Raw genomic sequence first — 25228 nt, forward strand, 5'->3', positions numbered from 1 at the left:
TTACCTGTGTTGGTTCAATCATTTAGGGAGGCTGCTATTTGCAATATACATCCATAATCACATATAATGACTTTCGAAAGATACACCAAATTCCAAACTCCTAACTGATATGAATGATACGTTAACTCGATTACAGTTCACGGTTTCTGATTCTTTCCCTGCTTCTCTATCCTCTCCTCCTCCAACGCCTTCGTAATCCATGCTACCGATGCCATGCTAGACCCCGAACTCGAACCTGCCGCAATGCTTTCGGCAGGAGAGGTTGAGGCTGAAGGATGATATCGTGCCTCCCGTCTAGCGGCCCGTATGGAGCTGACACAGTATGAACACAGGAGAAGGGCCATTGTGAATGCTGCCAGAGGCGCGGTTATTGACTGTATAATAGTTAGATGGGGATAAGCCATTACATATATTCCGTGACGATATAGCAGTTTTATTGAATAAAAGTGATATGATGTTGTTTTGAAAGATACCGGCCAATGAATGCATGGACGGAGAGACTTCATGCATTATGATAAATACTTAGAAAGGATAAGTAGCTTACCCTTGGATGTCGACCCAATGTCTTTGGAGTTTCTTTCCCGGAATTTCTCCAACTTGTTGTAGAGAAGGGTCGAGATGGGTTGAGACGAAATAAGCGCTGTAGTAACATGTGAGGGAATGACAAACAAAAGAGAGTAATTCTGAGAGTACTAAAAACGGAAAAAGGATATGTAGGACGAGTTTGTTTGACGTGAGGAGGTTAAATGTTAATGTTGTCGTTGTTGTCGCATGATACTTTCAAAGGTCTAATCTGAGATTAAATGGTAGGAAGAGCTATGTCATCGACCCAACCCGAATAGGTACAGTATTATCAATTGATACACCATAATGGTCAAACATGCAGAACTGGCGGAGTAGTAACCGTTAATAACTTCTATAAATCAGCTTGAATAGGGATTATTTACCATGCAAATTAAATATTTATTATACATGTTCTAATGCCATCATGTCTATGTGAAAGGTCTATTTAAGGTACAAAACAACGCGATATCTACCTGACCAAATATTGGAGAATATTATATATACATCACTACATGGATATGCCCAGCCTGCTTTTTAAGGAAAGCCACTGTTCATATGCCATAAGTTTCAGCTCAACGCGGGCATACGCTGTAAATGCCGATAGGAAGCGGAGAAAGTTGCTGAGTTTGAGAAGACCACCATGCACGGAAATGATATCCATCTGCTCTTCGAAAACCGTGCGAGTAGCATAACGAGCAAGGATGAGGAATGTTCGTACGGGACCTTGGCGGGTGTGTAAGTTCTCATCGAGACTTCGGGCTGTAAGGCGTTCTCATTAGCGGTGAATTCATTTATGAATCATAGGCGTCTTATTCTTACTGAGGTCATTCGTTTTGAGAATCAAGAGGATAATGCGGGGTACTCTTCCTAGAAGATCGACCAATTGCTGGAGTAGTCCATCGCCTAAAGCACTTGTGACGTGGCTCTTTTCGTTGGCGTCGTTTCTCGAAGAAACGATGTTCTTTTGACTTACGACTCGATAGTCTCGACCAGTAATTGCACTGGCAAAGACTGGAAAGAGATCATCAGGTACCCCAGCGACCTCGTAAGCGTATTTGCGCATACTCTTTTCATCCCCTTCAATCACCGAGAGCCAGAGTTTGGCATAGTTCCGACGGAGGTCCTGGGGAATATCACGATACAGACCGTGGTCGTAGAGAATGATGTCGAAATTGGGTTTCCGACGCGTATTGTTCTTTCGTATGGCAATGTTACCTCCATGAGGGTCGCAATGCAATGGTGCATTATCTCCAAAAATCATTTCGTTGAAGATGTGTGCAAACGCGGCGGACACTTCGTCGCGGTCGATTCCATTACTGTCGAGAAATTCCAGGTCATCTGGACGATGTCCAGAAATGAACTCCATAACAAGAATTCGTTCCTTGGCCCACATTACTATTTCAACCGTTATTAGTGTCTAAAACATAAACGCAGAGAAAGAGTCAATTTACCTTCTGGGATCACTAATGGCGACTTAGAATGTCCTTTGAAGTATTCTCGGGTCCGTGTAGCGTTTTCAGCCTCATGTCGAAAATTCAATTCCAAAGGCAGCGAGAGATCCATCTCTCGAGACAGCCACTCCAAATCATATTCTGGGAAAAATCGTTTCAGAGTAGAAAACGTTAATCGAGTCAGCGCCAAATCCAGCGGCACCCATTCGGCAAGCGTAGGATGCTGAACTTTCACAGCAACTTTTTGGCCTGTTTCCTTCAATGTCGCAATGTGGACTTGAGCAAGCGACGCAGCGCCAATGGGACTTGGTTCGAAAGATGAAAAGAGTTCGTTGACATCTTGCCCTGTGTCTGCCAGAAACATTGCCTGAATTGACTCAAAGGACGATACCGGGCATTTGTCTTGTAGAGGAATAAAGGTTGTCGTCCATTCCAATGGAAGAAGATATCCCATGCTGCTTAAATGTTGACCTAGTTTGATGAATATCGAGCCATTCTTTTCGAGGACAAATAATGTACGTTCCGCGCAACGTTTATGACAGGCCTTTAGCATTGCATCTCGTTCTTCTGGGGAATTTCCTGTTTGGTTGAGGGTCGTTCGGTAACTAGATAGGATTATTCAATTAGCATGTATATGAGGAATCGCAAGATCAGACTCACTCGTTGATGCAGATTGCAAGTGTGGTGACAACCCTCCCAGTTCTCGCTGCAGCCGCATAAGCATGCTTGATGTCATCCCAAAAAGCAAAGATGGTCACAGCAAAAGTACCCCCAGCAGCAAGCTGTATCGCCCTTTTCCTCCTCGATGTCTTCTTGTTTTCCGCGTAGCTAGAAGGTCCCGATCCCTCCTTTTTGTAGCTGGTCGCATTGAAATGTCGCGAAGTTGCGCCATGATATTGCCTTTTAGCTAGAAGAGCGCTCACTAGCGATGAACTTTCGTTGATATGACATTGTCTGCAAAACCACCACCCGACGTTTCGTTGCTTTACCGATGGAAGGGAACTGAACGATACAAGTCGCGGTGCCGACGGAGGAAGAACGAGTTTCATGGTAATTTAGCGACCGGTCATCCCGACTAGAAGCAGGTGCTTGGATGAAGTTTGCTTTCCATAAAATTCGAGGACAATGGACAAACGCAATGATGATGTTTCGAGCCAATTGTTCCGAATCCGCAGAACGAGACCTCCGGTGAGGGTGAGCCGATTAGAGAGATATTCTCAATTGATGTATATCACAGACGAGAGATCATGCATGGAACAAGGGTATCTGGCATGGACGACACAATCCGCGCATGGATTGCACCTGCGAGTTGGCGAAAACGACAAAAGGCGCTTGCCCGGCAGGCAAAAAAGTCGATGTGTTTAGTATGGCTCCGGGTTTTCTTCGGCGGGGCCGAAGTCCGCGAACCGCGGAGATTCTGCGGACATGTGCTTTCTACGTATACATCATGCAAGGCACATAACAAGACCGATTAATAGTAATAACCAAGGATATTGTTTATTCATGAGATCAATCACAATGTCATTATCAATCACAAGCCAGTCGTGATCTATCATCGGCTTAAAGGACATCTCGGTCATCAAAAACAAATGAAAGAAAACGGTATCAATGCTGATATCAACCTGGTTGATATCGTGTACATTAAAAGTCAAGTCCCATATCCTAATACGCCATTTTCATGCACATAAAAAGAATCGTTGACCCATTATGTCTTTACCTTTCTGACGGGGTATAACCTAGACAGACAAAGGTGAGTCAATATCAAACAGAGAAAGCAATATTTGCAGCGAGAAATGGCCGCTCCCTGAAGCAATGAGTCACATTCAAGACCACTCAATGTCAGTATTGTTCTGACGACGTCGTCGCGAATTGATCGCTGATGGTAGACGGTTCGTAGAGCTAGGTGATCTTGTGTCCTCTGATGGTAAAGAGCCAAGCAAGGACAAGCGACTGGACATGCCACGAGGCACGCGGCTTCGTGCGGCTGCAGACACTCCGCTATCCCCAGACCCTACAACCGAGCCACTGCTGTCTCGTGCACCATGTCGTAGATGAGGACCGAGACCGTTGCGTGGGTGTCTTGGAGTTTCACGGACATCAAAAAACCCTTGTGGTTGGCCAGAGCGCAATTGGGGTGTTGTCGGCCGTGAGAGGTTCGTCCCCATGGACTGAGACATGGCAGATGTGCTTGTTCGCCTCATAATCGGTCTTCTTTTGGCACTTGCAAGGGTTTCGATATGTTCGTTGGAATTAAGAAGCTTACCAGCCATGTCTCTCACGAGAATTGCTGGGTCGTTTTCAAGTTCTCTGATGGCATCTAAAAGGCCGCAGCGAGAGACCAAGTCGCTGTGTTCCTCCGTTGAATCGCAAATGCTTGAGAGAATGCGCAGCAGATTCAGCCGGACGGCTGCCTTGTTGTGATGGAGCTTCTGGCCAATTCGAGTGAAGAGGTCCGGCCGAGCAAAGGTTGACGCAACTGGAGGGCTGAGCCGTAATAGTTTCTGAAGTGGTTCCAGCAGGTTTTCAAAGGCATTTGCTTTCGAAACAGTTAAACACTTCACAATCGAGTCTGTAAAAGACATGCTATCCGCTCGGCTTTCTAACAAATGTTCCTCAACCTTTGCAGTCTCTTCTTGAAGCCTATATACTTGATCAGTAACCGAAAAGTTCTGTAAACCAATGGGCTAATACATACCATGCAAATATTGCGTCTAAAGCCGTTACTTGCCAGTAAGGATCGGAGAGCAGCGAAATATAGAACGGTAGACCCTTATTCCGCCAGAGTTCACGACGTCCTACTTTTCCTGAATGCGCCATGTCACAGAGTATGGGAAGCGCAAATTCTTTCAGGGGCCGCTCGGTTTTCACAATCTTTTGTAGCAGGGGTATAATGCCATTCAAAGCCGCATCTTCCTGTCTTGGCTTACTAAGGCGACACATATTGTATATAGTGTTCAATATCTGATTTGAAACCTCTCGGAAATGAGGTTGTTTCATGGTAGAGCGAAGAATTTCCGTCAAAACGTCTATAGCATTGGAGTTTTGCAGGGATTCAAGGGTCGTGGATAACATGGACAGGTTTTTAATGAATTTTAACATCGTAATTTGATGTGTCGGAGTCATCCTCCTGAGCTCCTTTAATACTCCTGTGGACGGTTAGTAATATGTTTTATGTAAACTAATTATTAGTTTTTGGTACTTACTATGCAACACCGTTCGTTCAGCTACCATTTCTTTGACGTGATTTTCCGCCTGGGAAAATATGAGGAAGATGTTGGCTATACGACCTTCGCTGATCTTTGCCAGTTCCTCATCTTCATCCAAGACCCTACTTAGAACAAGTGACAGAGGATCCAACACTGAGTTTCGAGAAAGGATTCTGCAGAAATCGTTCTTTGGAGTTGAGCCCTGATGTAGTCAGCATTAAAGCATTATCAGCTCTGTCCACAGCAAGGACTTACTTGTAGCTCGAAAACACTCCAAATTCCGTTCACACCAATGAGGACAAGGTCACGTTCATCTTCATAATCATCCTCAAGGAAATCGACTAGTACATTGAGACCACCAGCACTTACAAACATTTGCAAAGTAAGAGTCGATGACTGATACATCTGCTGAACAAAAGCTGCAGCTTCTAACCGAATCTCTTGAGGGTATTTCTTCGAAGCGAATTCATTGATAATTGGTATGCCACCAACAAAGCATAGATTTTCCTGGATTTCATAGTCGTTGTAGATGATCCAATTGATGATCTTAAGCAGGTTGAATATGATGTCTCTACGACGACAGCCCTCAAGAATTTCTAGCATAGGAAGCATTCCATGAGCCCCGATGATGATGGTTTTTGTCTCTGGCATCTCGCAGAAAATGGTTACTAGTTGCTCTGAAATATCGGCAAGAACATCATCATCCTGTGAGGTTTTCAAGGAGCTCACAAGCCCCTCAACCTGATTACGCGACCGAGCATACTTGTCGCGAGCGATGTTTGCTTCCAAGTCCATTTCGTCAAATCCTTCTTCCAGTTGGGCAAAAGGATCGTCCTCATCATCCTGGTCTCCTAACCAGGAATTGTTCGACAATTTGGAATGTAACATGAGAGTGCTTTTGTCTGAACCGTGCTCACTCGCTGGTTTTGTGCTCTCCTCATTGCCAAATATGTCGGAAAAATCCTCATCATGTTCGTCTTCGGCAAACTTCTGGATTTCGATAGAGGAGCGGCTACGTTTTATAGAGCCCCGTTTTTTCAAGCTTGACTTGGCAGCCTTTTTGTTACCGTCAGATTTGGTGCTTCGAATCGACTCCTTTTTGTCGGAGACAAACAAGGTGGTCTGCGGACCGTTGTCATCTATCTCCTACAGAAGAGTGTCAGAAGCCAATAGAGGTTTATCAATTAGGGTGTCCACTCACTGGGAGAACGCCTAGTTTGCGTTCAAGAACATCATCATTCGCAACGATGAGGTCGGAGTAATCTTCGTCTGCACTTTCACTGTAAAAAGCTGCTGGACGTGGTTGACGAAGTGGCTTTGATGATAAATCTGAGCGTCCGAATATCTGGACACTAGGTAGATTGGGAAGGGCGCTTTTACTCGACCTGTGGCGTGATCTGGGTTTGATGCCAGCCTTGTCTTCATCTGCTTGTTTTCGTGGCAAGGGCCTGATAGTTTCCAGCGGGTCAGCTTCCAGAAAGTTGTCGCTTTCCACAAGACTATCCGATGCATCGCGCATAGTAGCACCATCAAGAGAAGCAAATGTCTTCAGTCGTTCAGATGAAAGTAACCCACCGAGATGGTCATGTGGTCGTAAATGTGGTAGCTCAAGGGCACGAGGGGAGATCGCTGAATCAAAATCATCATCCCAATTATCCTCAGGGTCTGGTGAGCGGTATCTGTCTGCTGCTGGTTTGGGAATTCCAGAAGCTGGGGTATTTTTCGCATGTAGTCCTGTACTGATAGAGTCTGGCCGCGGGTGGCTTGGGGGATTATGATCAGGACGAACTGCTTTTCTGCTAGAGGTAGAATCCGGAGAGCGAAGAGCCTCATTCCATTCTTGAACACTTTTGACTGCCTCCTCATATTCTGTACGTTTTTTTGGAACGACCGACTCTGACCTATGCGCGTTGACGATCCAAGGATGTTTGAGTAGTTTTCGGGCGGAGACTCGCAAGTTGGGATCTTTTTGAAAGCATTGCATTAAAAAGTCTTTCACAGCCTATAAGCAGGTCAGAACACAGAAACGGAACATTATATGTATAGATCTAAAACAACATACCGGAGATGCGCCTTGGGGTAGTGGAGGATGATCGTCATTCACTATACGGAAGAGCGCCGGCATTGGTTGTAATTTGTGATATGGCGGCTTTCCATCAAGCAGTTCAATCACTGTACAGCCGAGACTCCAGATGTCTGAAGCAGTGGTCGCTCCTGAGAGTTCAATGACTTCAGGAGCCATCCAATACGGAGTGCCAACGACACTTGACTCATGGAGACCTGTTGTACGGCTGGCGACACCAAAGTCTGCCAGCTTCACCAAACCTTGTTTGGTAGTCAAAATATTTGCGCCTTTAATATCTCGATGGATGACACCCTGGTCATGAAGATATAGAAGACCTTGTAATACCTGGGACATATAAAGGGCTACTAGGTTCTCAGGGAAACGGCCAAAATTCTTCGAAATAGTATGTAAAGAGCCATTTTCGCAATATCTATCTCAGTTAGCATATCCGAGGATGACAGAATTTGCCGGTATCATACTCGAGAATGATATTGAGTGTATCCGGTGTCTTGACGAAACCGTGGTATTTCACAATGTTTGGATGCTATAACACCGACAAGTCAACACTTAGCTCCTAAATAGATAGCATCTGCGGAACTTACGTCGAGTGCTTTCAAAAGATCGATCTCAAGCTGTAATCAAATTGATAGGTTAGAAGCGGCAGTTAGAGAATGCATCTAGTGTTAACAGTCCGGTACGCACCATGATAACTCGCAATTCGCTTTTTGGAAGATCCACTAATCTGACTTGTTTCACCGCGACAGTCTCTCCTGTATTCCAGTTGAGAGCTCGATATACCGATCCAAAGGCCCCTTTGCCAAGACAATCCCCCAGTTGCTTCTTTGTGTCAGGAGGCTTATTATTTGTAGGTCAATGGAAATGGGTAGCGTACAAAATCCTTGAGATCCGAGTCTTCATTCGATAGAGATTTTGATTGCCTATCATCTCTTTTGGTAGGACTTGTTCCCGATCTTGCCAATCGAGTCTTCACGGGAGTCCCTGGGGTTCGGGATGGCAGGTGGGCTTCCCCGCCGTCATTGGAACGGCTGACCATCTCCCTTGTAGGTGTCACGGCAGACTTGCTCAAAATTGTGTGATATTGTGCGCTGTTAAATTTGATTGCTTGTCAAAACTCGTTGAGGTATCTGATGAGCAAGGCGACGAGGAGGGGAATAAGCACGCGGGGACGCGGACGGCATAGCAAGTGGAACGTAAGAATTCACGATGTCTCCTTCGAAACAGAACTTCTTGATGTATTACAGAAGACGATTCTTTGTATAAATTGAAAGGCGAAATAGCGGACTGTAAATGACGCTGGACTGGCGTATTCAGCTGGAAATGACGAGATCGATTGGGCGAGAACTGAGGCCCGAGGCTCCTGTTCAGAGCTCGTTTCATGACATGCCGGGGCAGTCTAGACACAGAAAGAATAATCAGCAAAGCAGTCTAGATGCAAGGATGTAGGACCTATAGCAATTTGTGTATCGCACTTACCTTCTTCCGAGCTAGGGAAATATGCTTGTCAGCGAGGTGGCCAAATAGCAGAAATGCGGTGATTATTGGGACTCCGCACTTCTAACATGACGCAGGGAAGGTGAAACCGCAGCTTAAAAAGGGACGGCCGATTCAGCCCTAACAAGCCCCAGCCCGCAGCCCGCTTATAAGCCTTATGGCTGCTCTCCCTCTTTGCTGGCTCGAATACATTTTAACACGACGCCTTCTGATTATTCTGTTTTTGCAGTTTGGGGTTTTGAATCTATCCTTGTTAATCACGATTCTTATCGAAAAACTAAGTTTTATTTAGAGTATGTATAGATCTATCAAGACACGTGCATTCTATATAAGTATTATGCCATCGTCACTCATTTATTGTTTCTCGCGGAGGAGTCTGAAAATATCAGAGACCAAGTACAAGCTCCCCGCAATTACTAAAGGGCCTTCATTGGCTGAGGAGGCTGCCCAACTTATGGCACCATGTATATCCGGGCCGAAAGATTCTACATTAGAAACACCAAGAGCTGCCCTAAGCTCCGTGGCCAGCATTTCTGTATCTGTGGCTTTGACCCAGGGCATCCCCTCAACGGGACCGAAAGCAGTGACTGCGACTTTGTCACCAGGACGAATCAAAGATTCTAGGATATCGGACCAGAGCTTTCCATGTGAGATGGACACCACCCAGGTAACACTCTGGCTCTGTTGGCGAAGCTTTCGATCAACTAGCCTGCCAAGAACGGCTGCGGATTGGCCATTATGCGCTCCGTCGAGGAGAACGGGATTCGTACGAGACACCAGAGATTCTATACTTAGAAATTGTAAACGGCCGGGCCACCTTATGTCCGATAGCATTGGTACTAGATCATCCACATTTTTCTGTAGTTGAATGCGTTCAAACGCTTTCTGCAATGCCAGGGTCGCACACGAGATGTTTGTTTGTTGGTGAGGCTCTAGATCGAGATCACGGAACAATGAAGCCAATTTTGGAAATCGCGAAATTGCCACGTCGGGAGTAGCGATTGTAGAATTGATACCGAGTTCGTCGATCTTAGATTGAAGAACCCGAAGCACATTGGTTTCATTTGTGCCGTCAACAACACAAGGAACCCCAGTTTTGAGGATTCCGGCCTTTTCTTTCGCAATTGCTTGGATTGAATTTCCGAGAAAGGCTTCGTGATCACGGCCGATTTTCGCAATTACTGAGACCAGCACATTTGAAAGTATGTTTGTGGCATCTAGTCGGCCCCCCATACCCACCTCTACGACGCCAACTTCGACATTCTCTTGGTGGAAGATCTCGAAAGCAGTTGCGGTAAGCAGCTCAAACTCGGATGAGCCCAGGCCCAGTAATTGGTCGCGCTCTTTGACCTGCTTCTCAACTTGCCGAAACAATGACTCCTCTACTACTTTCTCGTTGACGGTGATGCAATCCCAACGATCAATTAAATGCGGAGAGGTGAAACGACCGCATCGGACGCCAGCTGCCGCGAGTAGACCGGAGACGTAGGAGGTGATGGAGCCCTTGCCATTGGTTCCGGCGACATGAATAGCCTTCCAGGATAAGGTCGATTGCTGGACAAGACGTGAAATACGAGAAAGGCCTAGCTCGATCATGCCGTCTTGATTATGCTCTGTCAAGGTTCAGAGCATGCGGTCTCGGTAGTTGTGTCGGCATTATTGTTCGGTGAACTGGAACAGCAAGAGGTGTTAGAGAGATGGCAATCTTGAGAAGAGGGTGTTCCCCACGAGGAGGATCAATCAAAAAGATTCACAGACCAGCGCCATTGTTGTTACGTGCATCAACGAATCCCACTGATGGAGGAATGCTGCAACAGAAGCGGGCATAAGATGGTCTTCGGGCTTGGCGTTGGCAGTGATCGCGGCGGGTGCCTGAAATCGAAGGCATATATCACGTGACGGAATGCTGGCCTGCTCCCAGCCTACAACGGCCTTGATAGTCGGCATGGATACGCATTTAGAAGGAGTAATCTGCTAAGAGCAGAACGGACATCAAGATAGCAGATTCTGGCCCGCTCTCGTACAACATATATATAGAGCATATCGTTAGAGCACAGCACAGACGTACCCGGGAGCTGCGTGCTGATTGGCTCGCAACGGTGCCTCTCAGATCTGCCGCCGCCGCCCAACAGCCACTGCCATAGAACTACTCCAACCACCCGCGACGGCGTCGATTCTCCTCCCGCCTTCAAATTCGTCGTGCTCTTCACACCCCCATCGCCATTTGGCCCTCCCCACCGGATTCGTTCTTTTTCTGCTGCTTTCTGTTCGCATTTCTTGGATGAATTGTATGTCGTACTCGCTGTCTCATATCTAAGCACATTATCTGTTGTTATCCTATATCATGGGCCTCCCGTAAGTTGATCCGCTCCGCGTGTCTGTCACGCGCCGCCTCGCTGCCTTGCAGCCTTATCCGGGCGCTGTGCAAACCGACTGACAATATGCAGGATGTACCGTGAAGCCTCTTCGGCTGCGCCCAAGAGTACTCTCAAGCGCGACCCCTCTGCGCATGCGCGCTCGTCCATTCGCCGCAGAGGAGCCGTGAGACATGTGTTCCCCAGCTTCTCGCCCACCACCAGCAGCAGATCCAGTGGATCTCTTCGCTCATCTCGCCCCCTCCCTGAGGATTCTCGAAACGACCTGTCTCAACGACAGAATCTATCTTCTGAAGAGACTGCCCTTCTGGATGCCGCACGGGGCCAGAGATTGCTACGGGATGCTTTAAGGCACGGCCAGCCTGGTCGTCGTCTTCGAATCCCGCGCGAATCGTCTCTGCGCTTTGAGATACCGAACCCTCCATTCTCCGTGAACGAATTCTTGAGTCGCACATCGTCGAATGACGATGCGAACAGGCGGCTGCCTCCAGATGGCATTCCTTTTACCCGTAGATTCGCGCCAGCATTTGCCTTTCAACCCAACACTTCGGGGCAGCCACAGGGCGAATCGGATGTGCAATCATTCCCGTACTCCCGCTCCGGCACGCCTGGAGGAGAGACAACAAGTGATAACAGCGCGCGGCGTTCCCGCCCAACAAGCAACCGCCTTACAAACGAGGGAAACGACCGCCTAAGCACGCAGCGTTCGGCTATCGATGGATTAGGAGATCGCCAACGTAGTGCTAGCCCGGATGACATTCAGGACGACGCTTGGGAAACTTTACTTACCACTATTACGCCAGACGCCAACCTCCCGAGCACCGATTCCTCTTTTGCGTCAACCGCTGCTTCGGCTTCGGCGAATCCTAATGGAAATCCCGACTCCACTCAAGTATCCCGCTCTTCTCAATCACAATCCATGCCTTCTGGACCAGCGGCGGCGACGGTGCACATGATTTTGGAGCCATACCCTGAGTTTCTCAACCCTTGCGACTTCCCAGACGACACCACCGGCTCGGACACGGAGGCAGAGTCTGATTTTGACTTGCGTGCAGCGGAACTGCGATATCGCCATCCCCCGCGGTCTCGCATGCCTGTTCATACTCCAGCTATAGGCTCTACCCAAGATAGCCAGCCCCCAGTCCCAAGGCTTGACCAGACCGCAATGCAAACATCTGTTTCTTCTTTATTTGATCAAAACCCGACTTTAGAAGTGAATTTGCAGGTCATCATTGATCGCCTGGTTCATAGAGAAGAAGTTCCTGATGAATGGTGGACAGGTGTTGGCCTCTCTCGCGAGATCGGCCTGCGGTTCACCGAATTCATTAATGATGCCCACACCCGCGTTACTGAGGCGCGCACCCGTGCAAGCGACCAAACATAAGAAATTTAAATGATTTGTTGTGTTTTTTTTGGCATAGTATCATCTCCCGGCGAGATCGGCTATGAATGGGATGTTTTGAATTCGAGCTAGCATATGTGAAACCTTTGGTGAATGGCGTTCAGGCTGTGTCGTCATTACTACCATGCAGAATCTTTTGGTAGCAAGAAAGGTGACAAGAATAGTGCGCTTATCCTTTACGCGTTCTGGTTTTCAGGGGTATATCGCGATTTGTGAAAAGATATTGTTTATTATATATGGGCGTTATTCGGGACGGGTTATAATTGTGTAACGGCGCATATTTTTGCAGCACACAAAGTGCAGGGTATCATTCTTCTTGTACTTAACTTGATCTATTTTTACTGATCTATTTTTTCTCAAACTATTCTTATAACTAGCTATGCTAGCTGCAATGACACTTGAGATGAACAGGCTCTATATCTAACAACAAGGTGTTTTATTGTAGAAGTTTTACCGCGTCTACAGGCATTATATGCAACCATGTCAAACCATTGATATTACGTGCATGGCTACGATGTTGTCCTACCCGCCCCGCTTGCTCCAACACCGCAGCGCTTTCCCCGCACTACACGTCTGCGAACATCTCTTGAACTCCTCCGACAACATCTATCGACTTATAGACAAACTCACTATCCCCCTTTCTGCACATCCTCTGTAGGGGGCAGTAAACACCGCTCACTCAAAGCTCTCACCGAGTGGCTTCATCAGCCTTGAACATGATGGAAGAGCAAGTGGACAGGCTAGTCAAGAAAACATGGGGTATTTTCTCCCTTCCCAGCCTGAAAACATCTCCAACACAGAATGACAAAGCAATGCAACCAAGCGTCGATTGAAAAAAGGGTTGTTTGATGGATAGCTAAGAAAGAACTTCATATTAGCAAAATTCCTATCTACGCCGACAACTGCCCGATTGATGATCGCCATCAGCGGGATTCCGGGGTCTGGAAAGACGTCACTAGCAGGAATAATGGCTCGGAGGATCAATGAGTTGTACGCCCAGAAATTTCCAGGATCACCTCCAGTCGCCATATTCGTCCCGATGGATGGATACCATCTCACACGAGCACAGCTTGCAGCAATGCCCGATCCCGCCTTTGCAGCTGCAAGGCGCGGGGCTGCATTCACATTCGACCCGGAGAAATTCTTGCGCTTAGTGAAGCGTCTGCGCGAGGATCTTGGTCCTGCCACTCAGACTATTTTCGCGCCGAGCTTTGATCATGCGGTCAAGGACCCAGTCGAAGACGATATACCGATATTAGCTACATCTCGCGTGATTTTTTTTGAGGGCAACTATCTGAGTTTGGACAAGGAGCCGTGGAATACTGCGGCATCTTTGATGGACGAGCTCTGGTTCGTCGAAGTGGACTTTGAGACAGCCAGACACAGGTTGATTAAGCGACATGTTGAGGCCGGGATCGCAAAGGATGCGGAAGAGGCAGACAAGCGAGCGCGAGAGAATGATCTTGTTAATGGCAGTGAAATAGTCAACCACCGAATGCCCATTCAGGAGGTTATCATCAGTAAAGATGATGCGACATGGGAGAGATGAGTTTAGGTCGAAGATGGGGTGGGTCGGCTCTCACAATAAGCTTCATACGGTGGGTTGAGAAGCTACTAAGTTAGTACTCAACTGTCTATCCCATACTTACACGCCCTCTTTTAGCATCATTTTCACTGCATTGGGACAAAGCGAGTCTTGTCTTCTGTTTTCGGGCTGATTTTGTTTATGCAAAATTTCAAGATAGATAAGGATAGGAGTTTGATATCTATAATTATAGCTACGAGGTTGAATTATTATATAATGCGATGACTAATATTATCTATTAAATCATCGTCAAGAGACTCAAGCTATTTAGTTACATGTCATTAGCAATAGTCGAAACCAGGCTGCTTGCTGACATAGTATAGCACAAAACAATGTTCAAATTGGTCTATACCCAATCAGGTGCTTCGTCGCGGAACCTCACAGACTAAGCTCCACTGTGATATCCGGATAGAGTTATTATCCACCGCCAAACAATTCTTCATCAAATTAGATTGTACACGAAGAAATCCAAACACCAGAACAACACATAGGTCGCCATCTTATGAAGTTCATACTTTTCAGAACTCGGTAATAGGTTGCGCTTAATCCGAGATCGAGCTTGTAGTCCGGATTTGACAGATCTATGTCCGACATTACACCATTCTCATCGACGATTGGATACTTATATACGTTATTCTGCGTAGTCAGATAATTTCATGTGATATCCTAAATGGGAAATGCACTACCGATATTATTTTGATGTTTAGAGATGCCTGTGACGCTGGGACACACCATGTTTGACGACTTTTCTTCGGGTTTTGACTACCTTGCCTCTTATTTACGGGGTCTATTTAACATGGGATCCTGGTTTGGCCTCACATGATTTTTCTACGGTCCAGTTATTCACTCTTTTTCTAAACTACTTAAGTATTCATGATGGAAAAATGACGAACGAGCCCACGTCTTCGGCAATCAACCCGTCATTGGGACGATTTACCAAAATGCACTGGATTCACGCGGTGCGAAGCGGCGTTTATCTCTTACTCATGTTCTGGCTGGCTACAGTTTGGATCTACAGTTCAGCATATGACCAAACGAGTAGATCTGGAAATATTAAGATTATCGTGGTAGACCTTGACGGGGAGAGTATTGGTATTTGGCTTAACGAAACCACCTTTCTGGGCGACTGACTCAAACCGCCTCTTTAGGCCAGAGCCTTGTGCGAGCGTGTGACGATATCTCTGGGATCGATGGAATGGGTTCTTTTCACCTGCTAAACATCAGCTATGAGGACGCATACAATGATGTTTGGGAGTAAGCTAAATCCACGCCGAAGAAATTCTATATAATGGCCATAACATTACTGATCCGGATGCACAGGGGACATTACTGGGGTGCTATCATCGCCATGCCAAATGCAACCCATCAACTGAACCTGGCAATTGATGATGGAAGTACTCTCTCCAACTCATCCACTGCCATAGCCTACATCTACAACGAAGCTCGCTGGCCCACGACGGTAGAGGGATTTGTGATTCCTTCGCTCCGGCAAGCGGTTTCGGATACGAACTCGGGGTATCTCCAAAACTACGGCGTCGAAAAGCTGTCAAATGCTAACCTGTCAGCTAACGGCATCGAGGTGCTTCTCAACGGTCTACAGGCAAAGGCAGTCAACATCTACGCAGTTACCCTCGGAATTAAGTATTATCTTAACACCGCGGGAATGGTATTCCCAGCATTGATCATGTTCTTATACTCAATGGCTCTCAGTGCTGCTCCTAGTCTCATTGGTCCGCTGTCGACGAGAAATGACTTCCTGTACCGAATGGTAGTAGTGCCCATCATGAGCTGCGTTTCCGGTATCTCGTGGGGTCTTTGGTACGAAGCTTTTCACGAGAGTCCAAATGGGATCTCCGGGGTCCAATACTGTGTGATCTGGCTCACATTCTGGATGTACGCCCTAATTGCTTTTTTGCTATATGACATCATGGTCGGCGCTATTCCTGCAGCGTTTTACCCGCCTATGGTTCTGGTCTACATCATCATCAACGTTACAGCAGCTGCATTCCCAATTGATCTCAAGCCACGGTTCTTCCATCTCGATTATGTCTGGCCTGGATACAATTGCTTTGAGCTGCTGATTACAATATTAAGTCACGGCTCGACGAGTAGAGTGTATCGTAATGTACCGGTTTTGTTTGGATGGCTGATTGTGTTGTGGCCATTAGATACTTGGGCGAATAAGAGGAGATCTATGGCTGATCTTGCGTGAGATGTTAATGCTTTTTTCTTCTAGATCTTGCTTCCCGAGAGTAAGATAATCCATTGCCAATGAAATTCTAGCTAGATATCAGTCACATACTCAACATTGCTATTTAGTAACCATAGCACGACGTGGCTGGCAGACAGCATGTTCAAGATAATGACATCATCCGCAATACATTCCGATCCACTCCATTCCTTCCAAGGAGATAACAATTTATATGCGCCATGACGCCAGAGAGAAAAGCAAGGCGGCACGGCGCATAACTCCTTGTTTACTCCTAGCAACAACATTGAATCCCTAGCAACCACCTTCGACCAACAATCCCTGAAAGATGGAGAGTTCAATAGCTAAGTTATTGGAATGAAATACTAGAGGCTAAGTTAATCATGTTACTTTGAAATTGATGACTTGTGGGGCAATACACAGAATAGAGAAGACTGTTAAGATGAATTCAGAGTGGAAAGTTCAGGTAATTCATGAATTATCCATTCGATACTATCGATACTGCCGCGAGGCACTAGATGCGTCATATAATGTACAATCTTTTCTTCTGGGAGCCAGAAAAAGACGCGCCTGTAAACTTTTCCTTCCCTCCGAAATGTGACATGGCCGGGGACTCCCAGATATCCCTTTTATTAAAGAATACAAACAACCAACCCAAAAAATAAAACATGCAAAAACAAGCAGGGTATTTGATACAAATAGTAAACCACATATCGCGCCAATAAATCACATCATAAATCATGCATTCGCAGACACGCCACAACATGCCTGGGAAATAAAAATAAAAGCTTCAAAAATATATGCAGAATATGCTCCTTAGCTAGTCGTCATAACAGACTTGGCTTTTGAGCTGTAAGCCCAGGAAAGGAAATCAAACTTGTCCTTGGCAGTTTCTCGCAATGGAGTAAGAGAGGCGCTGGAGTCAGCTGTAGGGCCTCGGGACATTTCCCGAGGCTCGAGAATCAACGATCGTCGGTAATAATTTTGAAAGCTTTTCTCGCCGCTTGAGCGTACTCGCACAAACTGATCTTGCATCCAGGTCTGCAACTCTGGTACTTCAGTCAGGCGGTAGGGAATTTGAAAACGTTGAAGCTCGCTGATGATTTTGGCTGTCTTCATATGCTTGTCGTAATTGATGACGGCCTTGCCGCCATGTTCGGTAGGGAGATTTCTCTCGGCAGGGTTACCGTGATCGACAAAGGTAAGGTCGGTCAGGTAGACGCCCACGAAAGGAAGAGTGGGAGGAGCGCAATTCTGCAGTCGCTGGCGCAGAACAGCATAGTTCCGGGAAACATCGACAACTTCCTTGAGAGATTCAAGTGTTGTTTTTGTTTTTTGTGAGACCAGCTCCCAAGTACGCTTCAAGCGGACAATTGTAGACGAATTCAAAGAACAGATAATGGCCATGAGAGAGTCATAATTGTTGAGATCCAAGCATTTGTTAGCAATCTTCACCCATTGTTTAATAACTGCCGCTCTCTTCTTCGGTTCTTCTAATTGGAGGATAGAGTCAGCGACAAGGTTGGCCAAATCAGTCGAGAGCGTCGACATTGCTCGAACATTGACAGCCAATGAGCCAGATTTCTTCATCCATTCGGTTGCTAGGAGTTCCTCTGGAAGGATTGAGCAAAATATCTGAGATTCTTTAATTGTGATCTGTCTAGCCAGCTCGAGAGGGTCGAAGTCGAGAATACCAATAGTAGTACCTGAATATTTCCATTGCTTCAAGAGGCCCATCTGGCTTTTGCTGATGGAAGGAGCTGGAAGGGGTGTTTCTGGAGGCACATATTGGACAACGGACGTGTTCGTCTTACCAATTGAAGACAGAAGACGTGGCACAACCGGCCCATGCGTAGCACGTACTTTTTCTGCAAGCTCGATAAGGCGTTTGCCAGCGCTAGACAAAGTATGTATTAATTTATTGTTGGCGAAATCAAAGATAAAATTGAGCGCAACACCATCACAATCATGACGCCAGTGAGCTTCAAGCCATCCTTTGAAAACATTGTACACTCGAAGTCGTACCGGGCCAGCCGCATGTTGTGTCTCTCCGATATAATCATATCGTTCAACGAGGGCCTCGGCGAACTCGAGAGGCGAGGCAAATAAACGGAATGTTAGATAGAATGTCGAAACGAATAAAGCATCTGGGGTTGATTGATGGGCAGTGAGCTTCTCGATTAAGGCTCGAAGGCTTCCGCCTACAACTTGACCATCCTTGAACATGAGCTCGTGGGCAAATGTCTTCTCAAGAACATTCGCCTCTGCCTCGTCGCTCTCCTCCGCCAGAGTAGAGCGGCTGAGACTTTCTTTCAAAGATGGTGTGAGGGCCGTGGTGTTGATATCGGGAGACGTTGCTCTAGTGGATGTTTGTGAGACACCGCTCATCTCAGAGTCGCGAACGGTGCTTTGGTATGTAAATGAGCTTCCGGTACTTGTAGTACCTCTTGTTTCGTAGCGATAAAGGTGTTGTGTATCTTCCAGCGAACAGTGTTCCTGGTAGGTTGGATCTGAGAGGCTAACTTCACTTCCAATAAGCGGTGTAAAAGCTAGATCCACATCAAGCTTGGGACTCTGCAAGCCTGTTCGAGAAATCATTGAGGATGGCGTAGTTCCATCTGTAAGGGCAGGGGTTGCCGGGCTCAAGTCGCGGTTTGGGATGGAGATTGGTGGAGGAAGAAGGCGCAAAGATGGTTGCGGAGAATCTTTGACAGTTGTCATTAGTTCTCGGGTCGGTTGAGGTGTCGCGAGCTCTGAGCTCGGTGCTTGTTCAAAACATGATGGATCAATTTCGATATCACCGATTTGTTCCAACACACCTAGGGACCTCGCTAGACAGCTTCCAGCGCCACGAACACAGTCAGTTGCAGCATCTACTATGCGTTTCCCTTCATCAGGCATGAAAACAACATCGTCATCTGAGGAGTTCGGTCGGAAAGCTTCACGTGCAGCCTGTACTAATTCCGAAATCAAATCGTACATTGAATCCTTGGCATATTCCAGCTCCGAAGAACGTCTGAGGTCATGTTCCCATATCGCTTCAACAACAGAGAGTAGCTCGCGGCAAGACTGAACGGCTTGCTGTGTTGTTAGAATGAGCTCGGTTGACGAACGAGATTGGAGGTGAAGGCCAATGAAAGACCCAAGGACACCCAAGAAAGCGTCGTATGAGGTAACAAGGCGCTCTGAAGCCAAGTCAGGATTTCTTTGATTGACAGATCCTCCGGAATAAGACACTCTGTGGGACACTGAGATCCTTTTACTTTGTCCGTTCATCACACTTGGTGGGTGTGGTGAGCACTCCATCTCCGTACGGGTTGAGTTCCGACTGACGGTGGGGCGACTCCAATTCCTTTCTGGTGAGGCCTCGGTTTGTCGATCAGGAATATTAAAAGTATCAATGGGCGGTGTTAACATCGGGGTGTCGTAATCATCCAAACTCGGCGGCTCGAGATCCAAAATGGCTCTTGTGAGGCCAACATATTCATTCCAGACATCCAGAAACTTGACACCACGTGTGACGATCTTGAACGACTTTAACAGCATTTCATCCAGAACATGTTCAACCTCATCATCGTGTGGAGTCCCTTTAGCCAACTCTTGTAATCGCTTGGCAGACTTCACAAGGGAGGATAGGTCTGCCAGTAGAGCCTTGCGGTTTCGACGTAATCCCTCGTAGCGCTGGACAAGATGTGCTTCTCTTGTTAAGCATTCGGATCGTTCCTGTATTGCTTGTTAGCCAAGAGGGTCAACTGGACACTCGACGTAGACGTACTAGTAAGTATCGAACTCCTGCAATTAGGCCTTTCATCAAATCTTGATTGCTAAAATCGCGTAAAGAGGTACCGCATCCTCCTCGAATGATATCCCAAAAGTCTGTGAGAGCCTTCAACAGCGGGCGCATGGGTTGATGATCGTACGCCTCGCAGTAGTTAGTGGGGAGCCATCCTCGCTCGCCGGTTTCAAGAAGCGTTCCGTCAGCCCAGCCATTGACATGGACCGAATGCACTAGGATAATGTCGCCCTGATTAAGGGGAAGTGTGACAGTAGATGGTGAGACGACACTCGAAGGGTGGAACGGATAGAAAGCACGGAGATAGTTGTGGAAAAGAGATCGCGAGTTGTCCAGTCCTTCTGGTGTGCCTCTCGAACCGTGTGGCGTTAAGGGCGGGGTCATATTTTCTTGCTTGCCACGATTTGTGCTTGGTGTGCGGTTGATGGAGGAAAAGTCGAGTTGAGGAATCGGTGGGCGAGATCTACCCTTCGTGATATTTAATGGAGCGACGTTTTGATGTGAATCTTCCATACTCATTTCGGCTCTAGGTTGCCTTTCACGATGACAAACGGAATGAAGAAGTCCCTGATCAGGGTGGCAAGTTGGATTTAGACGGACAAGGTCCAAAAGAACATGGTCACCGTCGAGTACTGCTAGAGCAAGATAGTTGTAATAGCGATGTAATTCGGTTCTTCCGCTCAACAATGGCAGCTACGATTCCCAGTTAGTTTGGGAAGACAATAATCAATATGAGAAGACGACAGCCACTGGGAAAGGAGTTGAAGAAGGCGGGGAATGCGGCAGCCCAGGGGGGAGGGCTGGGTAAACATGGAATGTCAACACACGACCCCTTTGGGGAGGGCGTCAAGCTGGCAGCAGGTTGGACACTTACAATGAGTGGGCTGCAGAACCGTGCTATAGTCTGGGACTATTGGCACGTTGCTGGGAAGGTGAATAGCAATGCGTCTTTCCGGAGACCTTCTCTATCAAAGTAGTTGTAGTTGTATATAGATAGCAGATGACACCGATGAATATTGCTTGATAGACAGTGAATTGTCTCGAGATAAGAAAATCCGACAGGAGCCAGACACAGGCAGAGGGATGAGAACGAAAGTAGGTAGGTAAATGGTGGCCGTGGATGGATCTGGCACTTTGGTCCCCTGTTTACGCAAGGGCTGTTGAAGGGAGGCGCGGCGTATTGTATCCAGATACGCGGGAAGGCCACAAGCAGCAATGGATCAGCGGGGTGATCACAGCGCAATTGACAGAATTGACGGTAAGGAAGGACGCCTGGTACAATCACAGAAGAAGCACGATGCGATACAAAGAAGGAGAACAGGATAGAAATCGGAATCACCACGACGAGCAGCGGACAGAGGGAAGGAAAAGCCGGCAAGAAGAACAAGCAGGCGGTCCCAGAGGTCTGGCCAGTGGGGTGGCGGCAGCAGCAGCAGTTGTCATGCCCTGCTGCGGGGCGGCCTAGCTGCGCTTAGTGTCTTTATTCTTGGGACGGTGCTCGTGGGGCTTTTTTTTCTGGTTTCTTTTCTTTTTTACTAGAGCCTAGTGGTCTTTTCTATTTTATTTGGCTATAACAATAACGCAGCATGCGTAATGCGCGCATTGGCTGGCGCGGCCCGAGAATATCGGCGACCACTCCACCGTGGCCCTCGACCGCCAAGCTACTGTAATTAAATTGCTCTGGCAGTCTCACACTCTTCCTCCGTATACTCGGCACACTGCGCAGTGACAGGCGGCCGGCTGTGGGCCGCCCTGGCCCGTGTGCTGGCCGTGCGAAACGGTCCCCTGAGCTTGACTTCCTCTTACCAGTGCATCAAGGTGAATCATAGACGAGCAGTTCCATGTCGGCCCAATGCCGCGCTAGCCATCTGTCTGGCTGTCTGGCTGTCTGGCTGTCTGTTGGGGAGTTACCCCTGTGCGACTCCGAAGTACCTCAGGGCCGAGCTGCGTGGTGTCTGCCATGCGAGAGAAGAACACAGACAGTGGACCGGGCACCATTGTCATAATAGCATGGCCATAATAACATAGTATTAACCACATAGTAATAACAACAATAACAATCACTGGCAACAGCCAACATGAATGGGTCAACACGGTCCACTAGCTAGTCTAGCTGCACCTAGTGCCAGCTAGGCCCACCTAGTGTGGGGACTAGCCCCCAGTGGCAACGGGCAGGGGATAGTCCAAGTACATACTCTGTACATCCTGTTCATTATGATATTGATGCATTCTGTGCTATCGTAGTAATATATTCGTGCGATAATAATGCCATGCCGAGTCAATGCTATTGCAAATGCGTGAACGATATGGAGAGCATAATAGCATCAATTTAAGCGGATAACGACATCACGGCATCACGGATTCATGAAAGCCCTGGTTGGTCCATTATTAGCTCACCAGCAAGTCGATCAATGCGCCTGGCCCGCCCCGACTGTATAGTTGATTAGGCATATCCGGCCGGAGAACTAATGAATGATAACTGCTAAGGAGCATGTGCCAATACGAGATGAAGCAATGATCACAATTATGATATAATCGTTGCCAACGTCAATAGCATTCAAGAACGCGAACCATGGTTCTCGCAATCGCCAGCTGCTGCTCAAGTGGGCCGCCCGAAGACCCAATAATGGTTCCCAGCGGAGCAGGGATCGACACCACAGCAACGGCTCGGCCTTTGACTCTCAGCGACTGACTCCTAAGTTAATTAATTACTTACCAGGCCCGGCAGACTGGAGAGCTCATTGCCGTCAAGTGGGACCTCGCGATTGTTCCATAACGATGATAACACGTCGATATACTGTATATTACGATAATAAACGGATCGCTATTACTCTTATGTGTTATATTATGACCGTCTTGCATGGTATATCAATGATTAATATGCCGTGCTGGATTAGAAGGATATTGGTAATAATGGTATAACTAGTTATCACGACACTACGCGGACATATGTATGTCAACCCTATTGTTCATCTCAATATCGATTTTAAACCCAACTTCGTCTTCGATGTGATGTGAGAAGAATGTGAATTGAGTGCGCATGTCAGTCCGAATTGAAATCCGCGCTGGGAATAATTAATCAATCCTCAGAGCCTGATTCGCTGCTCGCTACGAAATAGCCAGTTCCATCGGCCTCTGTTCCCAATATGGCAGCCAGAACGACCAGGCCCGTAAGACAGATCCTTGGTGAACCCGTACCTGGCCATCCACAACTGGGCAGGCCCCTTCTCCAAGTGGGTGCCTTTCGGAGCGGACGTTTTTCTCTGTTGGTGATAGGACGTTTAAATCAGCTTAGTTTATTTTTGGGCCTGACCATTATTCAGGTTGCAGACCCTGATCACCCTGTTCAGTCCCGAATCCTGAGTCCTAGGTATTTGACCAGTGCTCAGTTCTTGACAACGCTGGGGTATGATATCCATTCCCCCGATTCCTGTTGGATGCGCGGTGCAGACAGATTATGGCGGAGTACGGAGTATTTGTCCGCGCAGATCTAATCTGTCGATGGCGGAGAATCTATCACGCTATCACATTATCCTTATCATTATCGCCATTACTATCGCATGGATAGTTAGTGGGAGGGCAAGTGTAGGACTCCCCGCGTTCAATCTTCACAGATCGATGCAATCTGCAGTATCTGAGAAACGCGGCAAGGCAAAATTCCGCCATTCGTGCCATGCGTGCATACAATCCAGGTCACATGTGCTGAAGAATCTCGATGCATGGGCGGCACTTGTCCTCTCCGAGCGTGCAGTAGTCTAGTCCATGTTTGAATCACCAACACAATCACATATTATGAACATAAAGACAACGAGCATATGAAAATTGTATTGCGAGTGGTCACAATGCTAAAACCCAAATAGTAAATACTAGCACAATGCAAGCTTCTAATTGGACGCCACTCTGTACCCAGCCAATCAAAAAAAGACGCGACGCGGCAGCCAGCAGCCAATCATGAGCGGCGCTGCAGATAACCCCTGAAGCGTCACCCGAGCTGCTGCACAAGCGAGAACATTTCTACTTTTGTTTCTCTTGCGTTCTTCGAGATGTCACAGACTACTGCAGGCTCTTCACTGCGCGACCACCGTGTTTCGTCGCCTTGTCTTGTCAGCGGCCGGGGATTCGGGGATTATTTGATTCTTCACCATGCTGCACGTGCTGCCTCGGGCTCGCATCAATCATCAGTCGCCAATCCCCACGACACTCGATCTGGAAAATGGTCGCACTATCACTGACTTGCACGTTGGCAATGCCTACTACTTGGTAGAACTTGACAATAACAACGACGCCGAATGCTGACTGAGGAATCAACAAAGAAGACTCTAATTATTTGTCCAACGGTTCCTGGCGGGAGCTTATGTGCCGCCCTGGAAACGCGGATGCCGGGAAGGAGCCTGTGGTCTCACTAGTGCCACGCCGCGTCCTACCCTTTGCCGATTGTGGCCCAAAGTGGTCCTCTAGCATTGCGCCGTCTAGGACGATTGGAAATACGATTTTCCCTCCTCACTAGCTTCTTGACTCTCTGCCTGGCTGACTCGTGAGTCGTTTCTTGTGTCGACATTATCGAATACTACCTACCTTTCCTCAGTATCCTTGAGGCGTTGATGTATGTGCGCCGGCTTCGTTGTCATATTATATTGCCAACAGGTGAGGCGACATCCCGGATAATGCCCAAGGTATCAGGACATACATCCAGTCTAGACATTCAGTGGCGCAGTGGCACAATTGTGAGACAATTCTGCTTCAGTGGATCGCCATCAGCAGCAACACTTCAGAGTCCGCAATTTTCATTGTGGTCTGTCCTTAATTCCATCTCTATTGATTGTATTTGGTGAATTATATTAACTAACGGCAGCATTTCAACTCTCAGTCCTAGAATAATATTATTCAATATTGCACGATACTGCTGTTCCCTGCGATCCGCCTACCAGTCCAAACATCCACCAGGCGTAATGGTGTACCAGCTGAGGCAGTGCAGCGAGCAGTCCAGTCCAGAACAGTTCGATCATGTACTATCAACAATAATTGAACCTATTCAAATAGTGTCAACATAAGATGGATAATATCGA

At 47.3% G+C, this 25228-nt stretch overlaps 9 protein-coding genes across 9 annotated transcripts; 4 read left to right on the forward strand and 5 right to left on the reverse strand.

Moving 5' to 3' along the window:
• Nucleotides 1–2: 2 nt before the first annotated feature.
• On the reverse strand, nt 3–771 carry BGW36DRAFT_385970 (uncharacterized protein). Its single transcript, XM_046216975.1, has 2 exons — nt 545–771; nt 3–374 (listed from the first exon to the last, which is right to left on the reverse strand). The coding sequence occupies exons 1-2, from the start codon at nt 650–652 to the stop codon at nt 138–140; spliced, it is 345 nt and encodes a 114-aa protein (XP_046069019.1). The 5' UTR covers nt 653–771; the 3' UTR covers nt 3–137.
• A 165-nt stretch (nt 772–936) lies between these two features.
• Nucleotides 937–3369, reverse strand: BGW36DRAFT_464331 (putative ubiquinone biosynthesis protein). The gene is made up of 4 exons (XM_046222244.1): nt 2676–3369; nt 2016–2620; nt 1384–1959; nt 937–1323 (listed from the first exon to the last, which is right to left on the reverse strand). Exons 1-4 carry the CDS (start codon nt 3062–3064, stop codon nt 1073–1075), a joined length of 1821 nt encoding a protein of 606 aa, XP_046069020.1. The 5' UTR covers nt 3065–3369; the 3' UTR covers nt 937–1072.
• A 469-nt stretch (nt 3370–3838) lies between these two features.
• BGW36DRAFT_303079 (serine-threonine kinase SepH) lies at nt 3839–8340 on the reverse strand (the record flags this gene model as incomplete). The annotated part of the gene is made up of 10 exons (XM_046211848.1): nt 3839–4655; nt 4711–5161; nt 5219–5423; nt 5477–6367; nt 6423–7223; nt 7284–7716; nt 7766–7830; nt 7889–7918; nt 7989–8123; nt 8179–8340. The coding sequence occupies 10 exons, from the start codon at nt 8338–8340 to the stop codon at nt 3839–3841; spliced, it is 3990 nt and encodes a 1329-aa protein (XP_046069021.1).
• A 721-nt stretch (nt 8341–9061) lies between these two features.
• On the reverse strand, nt 9062–10594 carry BGW36DRAFT_385978 (dihydrofolate synthetase Fol3). The gene is made up of 2 exons (XM_046216976.1): nt 10557–10594; nt 9062–10469 (listed from the first exon to the last, which is right to left on the reverse strand). Exon 2 carries the CDS (start codon nt 10392–10394, stop codon nt 9153–9155), a length of 1242 nt encoding a protein of 413 aa, XP_046069022.1. The 5' UTR covers nt 10395–10469; nt 10557–10594; the 3' UTR covers nt 9062–9152.
• Nucleotides 10595–10950: 356 nt separating this feature from the next.
• BGW36DRAFT_464334 (uncharacterized protein) lies at nt 10951–13005 on the forward strand. Its single transcript, XM_046222245.1, has 2 exons — nt 10951–11153; nt 11246–13005. Exons 1-2 carry the CDS (start codon nt 11143–11145, stop codon nt 12555–12557), a joined length of 1323 nt encoding a protein of 440 aa, XP_046069023.1. The 5' UTR covers nt 10951–11142; the 3' UTR covers nt 12558–13005.
• A 135-nt stretch (nt 13006–13140) lies between these two features.
• Nucleotides 13141–14537, forward strand: BGW36DRAFT_385982 (putative panthothenate kinase). Its single transcript, XM_046216977.1, has 2 exons — nt 13141–13334; nt 13454–14537. The coding sequence occupies exons 1-2, from the start codon at nt 13292–13294 to the stop codon at nt 14122–14124; spliced, it is 714 nt and encodes a 237-aa protein (XP_046069024.1). The 5' UTR covers nt 13141–13291; the 3' UTR covers nt 14125–14537.
• A 494-nt stretch (nt 14538–15031) lies between these two features.
• Nucleotides 15032–16408, forward strand: BGW36DRAFT_35322 (uncharacterized protein). Its single transcript, XM_046213412.1, has 2 exons — nt 15032–15414; nt 15481–16408. Exons 1-2 carry the CDS (start codon nt 15356–15358, stop codon nt 16370–16372), a joined length of 951 nt encoding a protein of 316 aa, XP_046069025.1. The 5' UTR covers nt 15032–15355; the 3' UTR covers nt 16373–16408.
• Nucleotides 16409–17185: 777 nt separating this feature from the next.
• BGW36DRAFT_430892 (putative ras guanine-nucleotide exchange protein) lies at nt 17186–20681 on the reverse strand (the record flags this gene model as incomplete). Its single annotated transcript, XM_046220899.1, has 2 exons — nt 17186–20092; nt 20145–20681. 2 exons carry the CDS (start codon nt 20679–20681, stop codon nt 17186–17188), a joined length of 3444 nt encoding a protein of 1147 aa, XP_046069026.1.
• A 151-nt stretch (nt 20682–20832) lies between these two features.
• Nucleotides 20833–21663, forward strand: BGW36DRAFT_385986 (uncharacterized protein). Its single transcript, XM_046216978.1, has 2 exons — nt 20833–20962; nt 21037–21663. Exon 2 carries the CDS (start codon nt 21283–21285, stop codon nt 21625–21627), a length of 345 nt encoding a protein of 114 aa, XP_046069027.1. The 5' UTR covers nt 20833–20962; nt 21037–21282; the 3' UTR covers nt 21628–21663.
• Nucleotides 21664–25228: the final 3565 nt, after the last annotated feature.

The sequence above is a fragment of the Talaromyces proteolyticus genome (assembly GCF_021365285.1).
Source record: "Talaromyces proteolyticus strain PMI_201 chromosome Unknown BGW36scaffold_10, whole genome shotgun sequence".
Lineage (NCBI taxonomy): Eukaryota > Fungi > Ascomycota > Eurotiomycetes > Eurotiales > Trichocomaceae > Talaromyces > Talaromyces proteolyticus.

Excerpts from the sequence above, each read along its gene's own strand:
- BGW36DRAFT_385978 (XM_046216976.1), bottom strand. The coding sequence starts at position 10,394 with ATGATCGAGCTAGGCCTTTCTCGTATTTCACGTCTTGTCCAGCAATCG.
- BGW36DRAFT_385986 (XM_046216978.1), top strand. The coding sequence starts at position 21,283 with ATGGATCTGGCACTTTGGTCCCCTGTTTACGCAAGGGCTGTTGAAGGG.
- BGW36DRAFT_464331 (XM_046222244.1), bottom strand. The coding sequence starts at position 3,064 with ATGAAACTCGTTCTTCCTCCGTCGGCACCGCGACTTGTATCGTTCAGT. Across the intron at positions 2,621-2,675 it reads CTTGCAATCTGCATCAACGA|TTACCGAACGACCCTCAACC; the intron begins GTGAGTCTGATC and ends AATCCTATCTAG. Across the intron at positions 1,960-2,015 it reads GCCATTAGTGATCCCAGAAG|TAATGTGGGCCAAGGAACGA; the intron begins GTAAATTGACTC and ends CGGTTGAAATAG.
- BGW36DRAFT_35322 (XM_046213412.1), top strand. The coding sequence starts at position 15,356 with ATGGGTTCTTTTCACCTGCTAAACATCAGCTATGAGGACGCATACAAT. Across the intron at positions 15,415-15,480 it reads GCATACAATGATGTTTGGGA|GGGACATTACTGGGGTGCTA; the intron begins GTAAGCTAAATC and ends CCGGATGCACAG.
- BGW36DRAFT_385970 (XM_046216975.1), bottom strand. The coding sequence starts at position 652 with ATGTTACTACAGCGCTTATTTCGTCTCAACCCATCTCGACCCTTCTCT. Across the intron at positions 375-544 it reads CATTGGGTCGACATCCAAGG|TCAATAACCGCGCCTCTGGC; the intron begins GTAAGCTACTTA and ends ACTATTATACAG.
- BGW36DRAFT_385982 (XM_046216977.1), top strand. The coding sequence starts at position 13,292 with ATGATGGAAGAGCAAGTGGACAGGCTAGTCAAGAAAACATGGG. Across the intron at positions 13,335-13,453 it reads GCTAGTCAAGAAAACATGGG|CAAAATTCCTATCTACGCCG; the intron begins GTATTTTCTCCC and ends ACTTCATATTAG.